The sequence below is a fragment of the Diospyros lotus genome, chromosome 5, assembly GCF_014633365.1.
Source record: "Diospyros lotus cultivar Yz01 chromosome 5, ASM1463336v1, whole genome shotgun sequence".
Lineage (NCBI taxonomy): Eukaryota > Viridiplantae > Streptophyta > Magnoliopsida > Ericales > Ebenaceae > Diospyros > Diospyros lotus.
Window position 1 is genome coordinate 28837512 of NC_068342.1, and position 9712 is coordinate 28847223.

Here is a 9712-nt window from a genome sequence, read left to right on the forward strand (position 1 = left end):
TTTCCATGGAAAACATTTTCTGACTTTGCCTCACGTGACCCTCATTTCCCATTTTTACTGGAATTCATTTTCCCATGGAGGGGCTGAAATAGATTTTCCAAGCAAGGAGAGATGAGCAATTTGGTAGAAGCAGAGGAAAAGAAGAGTGGCTGAACAAGAGGGCGAGCGAGAGAGAGGTCGATCGAACGAGAGGAACTGCGAGAGGCAGCGGCCGAGAGGACAACGACGATGGCGACAAGGGAAGCTCGACTGCGGCGGCAGCGACGACAGAATAAGTGAGATAGGGCGAGCAAGAGAGGGGAACTGAATGAGAGAGAGGAACTGAGAAAGAGAGAGGAACTGAGCGAGAGAGAGGGCAAGCAAGAGCAGCGGCCAATGACGACAGTGACGGCCATTGAAGGCGACGATGGGGGCAGCGGCGGCCATGGCAACCAAAAGCAAGTTGTATGTATATATATTTGATTTTTTAAATATTTTGTGTAATATTTTTTATTTATTTTTAGACAATTCCTTGGAATTCAATTAAGCCAATCAAACACCTTTAATTGATATTTTGCCTGGAATTTAATTCTAGGTAATTCAATTCTCTGGAATTCATTTTCTTTCCATTCAAATTCTACCCTTGTAATCAAACGCACCATAAGATCTAAGAATAGCTTTTTCTAACTCCGCCTGGGGATGTTATCCACTACTAATCCCAAACCTGGATAAAGGAAGGCTGTGTTAGGTAGCCGACAACCAACGTAAAACCTAGTCGGATCCAAAACATGAACTCTAGACAAACTATGAAAAACCGTTAGGGCGTAACCCTTCATAGCGACGCGTTACACTGCCCGCATGTAGTGTCAAGTGAGCTAGAGCTACTGCATCGGCGTCCAGATATAGTGACAAATGAGCAAGGGTCCTCATATTTACTTAGACGGATGTGAGTAAAGAAACTAATCCAAAATCAAAAACAAAATCAAATTCAAAGTCAAAGCCAAAATCAAAATCATAGATTAAGGACTAGGTCATAGAACATAGGAACATTAATAGGCAAAGTTATGGAAGTGGTAGATATGATGATTAGGAGAAAGATTAATATTATGTGCCTTCAAGATACGAGATGGGTAGGGAAAAAAGCAAAAGTTTTATCAGAAACTGGATATAAAATATGGTACAAAAGAAATGATCAACCGAAAAATGGAATGGGGATTATTATGGATAAAAGCCGAGTAGATGAGGTAGTGGATGTAAAGAGAATAGGGGATAGGATTATAATGGTGAAGGTTGGTCTAAGAAGAATGACTACGAATATCTTTAGTACATATGCAACACAAGCGAGGTTAGGTGAGGAGATAAAAGCAAAATTCTGGGAGGACCTAGAGGGACTCGTACAAATGATACCAAAAGGAGAGAAAGCGATTATAGGAGGTGACTTAAATGGTCACTTGGGTAGAGAGGGAAACAACTATAGAGAGGTACATGGAGGGTATGGATTCGGAAAAATTAATAATGAGAGTAAGTCTATTCTAGATTTTGCTATGGCATATGGGCTCATCATAACCAATACTACGTTCAAAAAACGAGACAAACACTTAATCACATATAAAAATGTCACATCAAGAACCCAAATAGATTACTTTCTCATGAGACAAGAGGATCGGTTATGTTGTAGGGATTGTAAGGTGATACTGGGGGAGCGTTTGACTACTCAACATAGACTTTTGGTACTTGACGTCCAAGTAAGAAATTGGAAGAGAAAAAATCACATAAAACAAAATCCAAGAATTAGGTGGTGGGATTTAAAAGGGGAGAAACAATTAATCTTCAAAGAAAAATTAAGGGGTAGAAGAGAATGGAATGGAGAAGGACAGGCAAACCAAATGTGGAGGAAAATGGCTACTTCCTTGAGAAGCACAGTAAAGGTAGTCCTTGGAGAAACAAATGGTAGAGCCTCAAACCTTAAGAAGTCTTGGTGGTAGAATGAAGAGGTACAATTGAAAATTAGAAATAAGAAAACTTGCTATAAAGCTGTATATCAATGCAACAATAAAGAAAACCTAAAAAATTATAAAGAAGCAAAAAATGCAACAAAAAGAGCTATTAGTGAAGCAAGGTCAAAAGCATATGAGAATCTATATAAATGACTTGATACAAAAGATGGAAAAGGGGATATATATATAAATTAGCTAAAGCAAGAGAAAGAAAAACAAGGGATCTAAACCAAGTGAAATGCATAAAAGATGAAAATCAAAATGTATTAGTGAATGAGGGAGCAATTAAGGAGAGATGGAAGGAGTATTTCACAAAATTATTCAATGATGGTGGGGATACAAGAGTTAGGTTGGGACATCTTAGTAACTCCGAAGAGAACGTGAGCTATACATTTTATCGACGCATAAGTTCAAAAGAAATAAAACAAACATTAAAAAGATGAAAAATCATAAGGCGATGGGACCGAATAATATACCAATAAAAGCATGAAAATGCATGGGAAAAGAGAGCATCTCCTGGCTAATGAAATTATTTAATGCGATCCTTAAATCAAAAAAGATGCCAAATAAGTGGAGGAAGAGTACTTTGGTTCTTATATACAAGAACAAAGGAGATGTTCAAAACTGTGAAAATTATAGAGGAATTAAGTTAATAATCCATACCATAAAACTCTGGGAGAGAGTAATAGAACAGAGACTCAGAAAAGAAACAAACGTCTCAGAAAATCAGTTTGGTTTCATGCCTGGTAGGTCAACAATGGAAGTTATATATCTACTGAAGCGCCGAATGGAAAGGTATTGGGATCATCAGAAGGACCTGCATATGGTGTTTATTGATCTAGAAAATGCCTATGATAGGGTCCCTAGAGAAGTATTATGGAAGGTTTTGGAGAAGAAATGAGTCCAAATAGCTTATATACAAGCCCTTAAAGACATGTATCATGATGCAGAGACAAGGGTCAGAACATGCGAAAAAGATACTAAACCGTTTAAAATTACAATAGAACTGCATCAAGGTTCTGCACTAAGTCCATACTTATTTTCTTTAGTAATGGATGAACTCACTAAACACATTCAGACAGAGGTGCCATGGTATATGCTATTTGCAGATGACATAGTGTTGGTGGATGAAACAAAAAAGGGAGTGAACACTAAGCTTGAGTTGTGGAGAAACAATTTAGAATCTAAGGAATTTAAATTAAGTAGAAGGAAAACAGAATATATGGAATGTAAAGTTAGTAAGAATGCAAGAGTTGATAATGTTATAATAAAATTAGAAGACCAAATCATACAAAGAAAAGACCATTTTCGATATTTGGGATCAGTGATTCAAAAAATGGAGAAATTCACGAGAATATCACACATAGAATTAAAACAGGTTGGCTAAAATGGAGAAATACATCGGGGGTATTATGTGATGGTAAAATCTCATTAAAATTGAAAGGAAAATTCTATAGGACAGCTATAAGACCGTTTTTATTGTATGGTTAAAAATGTTGGGCAGTCAAATACCAGTATGAGCAAAAAACGAGCATAGTGGAGATAAGGATGCTAAGATGGATGTGCGGGCATACAAGAAAAGATAAAATTAGAAATGAGGTCATTCGTAATAAGGTAGGAGTAGCGCCAATTGAGGAGAAGATGAGAGAAACTAAACTAAGATGGTTTGGTCATGTGAGAAGAAGACCAAGAGACGTTCATTTGAGGAGAGTTGATGAAATTGAACAATTAATCAAAAAAAGAGGTAGAGGCAAACCCAAAAAAACTTTAGGAGAGACATTAAAGTTTGATATAAAGTATATGGACCTAAATAAAGATATCACAAAAGAAAGAAATATATGAAAGTCTAGAATTCATGTGGCCGACCCCACATAGTGGGATAAAGGATGGATATGTTGTTGTTGTTGTTGTTATTGAGAATAGATTTTTCTAAGTAAGAATTTCATACAAGCAGCCAAAGTATTGCAAAAATTTAAACAACATTCATATTGTTTGATTAAAAAAAAAAAACTGAGCGTATTTTTGAAGTGCACTTTGAAGCTCAAATAAAAGCGTAACTTATGCACATTTTAATCACGCTCAACTGAAGTTGTTGATCTTCACATAGAAAAAGCCTCCAACATGTTGTGCTTTGTGCTTAACCCCTCTTTTTTAAACACTGATTCATATTAAATCCTTTCATCATAGCTAATACTATGTTCAAAAATTGCAATGGACACTTGTCACATATGACTTACCAAAATAGATTCTTTCTTATGAACAAAAGGATCACTTATGTTGTAAGGATTATAAAGTTATAACAAGAGAATGCCTAACCATTCAACATATGCTTATGCTCCTTGACGTCCCTCTCAAAAAAATGAAGGAGAAAGAATGATACAAGACGAAGCCCAATAATCAAATAGTGAGATTTCTGAAAGATGAAAAAACAAACTATTTTCAAGGAAAAGTGAGAGCAAAAGAGATTGGAGGGTAGAAAGTAAGGCTAAAAGAATGTGGATTGAGATGGCTATTTCTATATGGAAAAACAATTCTAGGAGTTAAAAGGAAAAGCTCTAAACCAAAAAGAGTCATTGTGGTGGAATGAAGAGTTAAAAATCAAAAACCAAGAGAGCTTCCTACAAGACTTTACATACACGCCATATCGAAAAAAAAAATATATATATATATTTTAGTGAAGAGAAAAAAGAATCAAAGGAAAAAATGCTAAAACAATAAAAGGCCTATGAAAATTAGTACCATCTATTTATTTGACAAAAAAAAAGGAGAAAGAGAAATAAATAAGTTATCTAAAGCAAGAAAAAACAAACGAGAGATTTAAGCCAACTAAAATGCATAAAAGATTGAAAATTAAAAAAAAAAGGAAGTGCTAGTAAATGAGGAGTGATCAAACAGAGATGGAATGAGTAGTTCTCAAAGTTATTTAATAAATGTGGAGAAACAAGTGTTATGGTTAGGCAACTTATTAACTTTGAAGTAGATAGAAATTACATATTTTATAGGCATATTTATCCAAATTACATATTTGTCCAAATGAAACAAATTATGAAAAAGATGAAGAATAGTTAAGTAGTTTAGAGTTTAGGCTATAGGGTTTAGAATGATTGGGACCGTGACAAGTTAGACCAAATAATATCTTGATAAAAGAATAAAAAAGCATGGAAGAAGCGAGCATTTTTTTAGTTAATAAAATTCTTCATGGGTCCTATAATGAAAAAAAAAATGTTAAGACAAGTGGAGAGAGAGTACTTTAGTGCCTATTTATAAAAATAAGGAGAGATTCAAAGTTATGAAACTTATAGAGGGTCAAGCTTTTTTTTTTTTCAGATTAGGGGCATTAAGTAGAAACATGTCCTAGGACTTGTAGAGTATACTAAGACTTTCCAATTACAATTGAATTATTATACTTAAAGGTTTGCACTAAGCCCTTACCACTTTGCTCTTCTAATGGAAGAACTCAAAAGGCACATCCAAAAAGAAGTGCCTTGGTGTATCCTATTTGCAAACAATACAATATTGCCTTTGTGAATTAGAGAAAAAATGTATGAATAATAAACTTAAATTATGAAGATAAGTAGATCAAAAAACTGAATATGTGAAATGTTGGTTTATTAAAACAAGAAATGTGAATCATGTCATTGTGGGACTTGGCAAGCAACTTGTCCAAAGAAAAAATCTGTTTAGATATCTTAGATTAATTATTAAGAAGAAGAAGAAGTTATGAAGGATATTACTCATAGAATTAAAGTAGGTTGGCAGAAGTGGGGAAGTGTGCCCAGCATTTTAAGCAAACATAAATTCCTTTAAAGTTAAAAAGAATGCTTTTATCAGACAACTATGACATTACTTTAAGGACCAACGTATGCAACATGCGAGCATAATTGAGACGATGATGCTTTTTAGTGGGCATGCAGCCATAACAAAACCATAAACTAAAAACAAAAATTACATGTAATATGATTCAAGTGGAGCCCATAGAAGATACCATGCAAGACAGACAATTAAGATGATTTTGATGTGTGAAAATAAGAGACTAATAGATGTTCCCTTGAGGGAGGTGGATGAAATGAAAAAAAAAAAAAATGTTAGCAAAAGAGGGAAAAGAAGAGTAAAGAAAAGCGGGTGGAAAACCCTTAAACATGGTATAGAATATATGGCCCCACTGAGGATATGACCATGGATAGACTCAAAGATAGCTAGAGATTTAGAATTCATGTAAACGACCTCACCTAGTGGGATTAAGGCTTGTGATTGTCATTGTTGAGCTCGTAGAAGAAAGTTCAAACAATAACAATGCCTAGATTTTAAAGCTATACAAACATTCATTCATAATTGTAGATGAGTCACTCACATACTCCAAGATGGTAATAGTTGATACACAAGTGTGGTGATTGAATTAAAATTAGTCGTACGTACTGCAGCAGCAAGCCGATCAGCATATTCTGATTGCGTAGCAAAAAGCCGCATCTGAGGTAAACACGGTAGAGGAATGAAAAAGAAAAAAAAAATAGATAGGAGAAAAAAAGAAATTGCATTATTTAATAATCATCATCATCATCATGAACCTTAATCCCATTAGGTGGGGTTGCAACATTTGGTAATAATAGGAAAACTAATTCAATTAATGGGAGCATAAGAGACATAGACAAGAAACATATTGGTCTAGCTCATACAGAAAATGGATAGCAAAATTGCATCAAAAGCATATGAAATATACAAATAGCAAGCAAAGACAGGTATGCCATCATCAAGTTTTACAATAGTATATGCCAACAAAAACAAAATGTTTTACCTGTTCGCAATGTGACATCTGATACTGATTGGGAGGAAGACTGAAATTAATTTGAAAACAGGAAATGTAAAAGCTATTCGTATGACATGAATGGTGAAAGAGCTATATGTTTTTGTGTATTTAAGATTCTAGTTTGGGAAATTATTACAAGAAAACTAAATATTCAAGAATTGTGGCTTAATATCCATTTATTAGGCCAGGGTTTATGTTCCGTTAATCGCCATTCCTTGAGATATTGATAAAATCTTTCCACTTTCTGGACTATGGTTGTACCTCCTTTTCTTTTATAGATATATTGATGTTATCTTACTGTTCAAAGGTAACCCTTACAGGCTAAATGAAACCCTAAGAAGGGAACCAATCATGCAGAGAAAAGTAAGTGGAATGATGAAATAAAAAGAAAAAGCATCGAGAAATGGCATTGATCAAACAACAAATTTCTGATGAATTTATCTATTATTTACAAGAAAATCCATTATGAGGAAGAGGAAGCATCAAATCAGTAGCTGAACTAATTTCACAATTGAGCAGAAAGTCTTTTGAGCATAAAGCGGTGGAATCTTGATCATCATCATCTGTCAATATTATTATCTTCGTCTTTATGCGATGCTTGGAATTGGGACTTCTAGAAGAAAAGGAAAAGCAGAAGGAAAGAAAAATAAATGTTTTGAGTGTGTGTAAAATGCTCGGACATGAATACCTTTATTTTCTTTCCATCTAAAAACTCTAGTTCCCTCCCAAATATAGTTATATAAGGGAACTGATTTGGGTGGTGTCTCATCCGACGAAATTATTTCTTCGGGAAGCATTTAATCAAACCATCAGTGTCTCTCTCGGTCAAAAGCCGCGTACTATATTTAAGTAAGTTCATATATAAACACAAATATGTTCGCATATGCCGATTAGGGCTTTAAAACATCTAGAAAACAGAATAATTAAGGAAAGCAATGAGATCGGACGACTAGAAATAAGTGAAAGAGTCACCTGGATGTAGATGAACACGACCGCCGCAGCGAGGAGAAGGTATCGGAAATCGAAAGAACATTTCACCATTTTTTCTCTTTTTAAGGGTAATCGACCAAAAGCTTCAGAAAGTGAAGTTTCGATATCAGAAAACAGGGGTATGAATTTGCCTCTTTGCGTCGCGAATCACTGGGATTCCAGCGCCTGGTGTCAACTCAGTCAACGCATCGGATGGTTGCCGTGGTGGCGTCCTGAATTATGACTTTGACGTACGCGAATTCTACACCAAATCGGAGATTCCCCAAAACTCGGCGTTTTATCTTTGAAGCATCGATCTGGCAACCAGAGAGCGCCTGTGCATTTTGATCGACTCGTTTGGCCTAGAGTGATGGAATGAAATAGAAATGAATGGGATGAAGTTTCAACCCAAAATATTTTATATATTAAAAAACAATTTTATATATAAATTCAAATATATATTTTTTTCATTTTTCGTTTAATTTATATTTTGAAAAATAAAGTATAAAATTTAATTTTAAATACATATTGGTTGGCAGGGAATGATGATCTCTGCACAGATCGTGTATGAACGTATGTAATTATTGTTTAATTAGGTTGTTATTTAAATATAATAATAAATTCTCATATATATATATATATATATGAGCGTATGTAATTATTGTTTTATTGAATTAATATTTTTAGGGTAATATTGATGTTAAAATATTAACGTAAAATTTTAATTAATTATGTATTAAATAATGGAGTGAATCATCTTTACATATTAGTTCATTCAATTAAATTTATAACTATTTGAGTAGAAGCTTTAAAAGTATTTGAGTAAATGCAATAAAAAATATTATTTTAACCATATTTCAAACCATCACTCAAATGAACTAATGATAGATATCGAGTAGAAAATATTTGAGTTTACTTAATCAAATATCCAAACAACTTGGTAAGACTTAAATCAAGTATTACTTTGTTAATCTCAAATAGCTCTATGATTTATCCAATCGAGTGATCAAAAAAATTTTGAATATTCAAATAAAAAAATCAACTGAATTTTGTTCGCCAATTGATTAGAGATAAGATGCTAAAATATCAAACTTATGTGCTTACATCATCATTCGGGTGAATATTTTAACAAATCAAGTGAACCTCTACAGAGTCTCTCAGATAACTATTTTTCTTCACATACTGACTTAAGTATCAGAAGGTATATGCAGGGTGAGGAATCCTCGTGTGGCTTCTAATTTATTCTTGTGAGAGTAATTATGCCTTGAACACACAGGAAGATACTCACGGACGAATCAATTCCCTACCAGATATGGGTCTGAGGGCTTATTTGAGGCCTCGGTCAAATAAACGGAGATAGGAGCTACTCAATGTACATTCCATGAGTAGACACCTACCACTTGTTCGCCTCGTTTTGCCTTGACTCTAGCATTTCCATACTACAAATTCCAATTGTTATATTTTGGTAACAATTTGGGGTCATTTATGAAAAACTAACAAAAAGTTATGATTAATAGTGAGAACAATCAAGTTTGTTTCTGCTAGAAATTAGTTGGGTAATACAAAAAGGAACACCAACCAGCGTACCCCGCCTGGTGGGCTTGCTCGTCGATGGGATCCTCCAGCATGGAGCTATTAGATGTTATGCACGGATTTCCACAAACCTTTAATAGCACTAAAAGGAGATCCTTAAATGGCCATGGGCACACCAAGTCCTCGGTAAAGCATCGCCACTTGTATAGCTCATTTAATACGAGGGATCAAGGAAATACCATGATGTATTTAGAGCATAACATGATGCTTAATTGCCAAAGAAGTCCAACTTGCATTGCTAATAAAAGGGTCACGTTTGCCTCCTCAAAATCCTCATGACCCAAAGTGGTCTATGGAGAGCCTCTAAGAAACATGACTTGGGATAATTCTATTGTTTCCTTATGAGTGTACCACTAAGGATGAGATGGTT

At 34.5% G+C, this 9712-nt stretch overlaps 1 protein-coding gene across 9 annotated transcripts in view; it reads right to left on the reverse strand.

Moving 5' to 3' along the window:
• Window positions 1–8128, reverse strand: part of LOC127802638 (alpha-1,3-mannosyl-glycoprotein 2-beta-N-acetylglucosaminyltransferase) — an 86584-nt gene extending 78456 nt beyond the window's left edge. For 3 of the 9 annotated variants that reach the window (XM_052338569.1, XM_052338568.1, XM_052338565.1), the window contains exon 1: window positions 7753–8128. In XM_052338569.1, coding sequence (XP_052194529.1) covers window positions 7753–7813 — 61 coding nt within the window. In that variant the 5' untranslated portion in view covers window positions 7814–8128. Of the gene's footprint in view, window positions 1–6327; window positions 6444–6768; window positions 6809–7752 lie in introns of those variants that run through there. The other 6 variants (XM_052338566.1, XM_052338563.1, XM_052338571.1 and 3 more) reach the window with 4 other exon arrangements.
• Between the last annotated feature and the right edge of the window lie 1584 nt (window positions 8129–9712).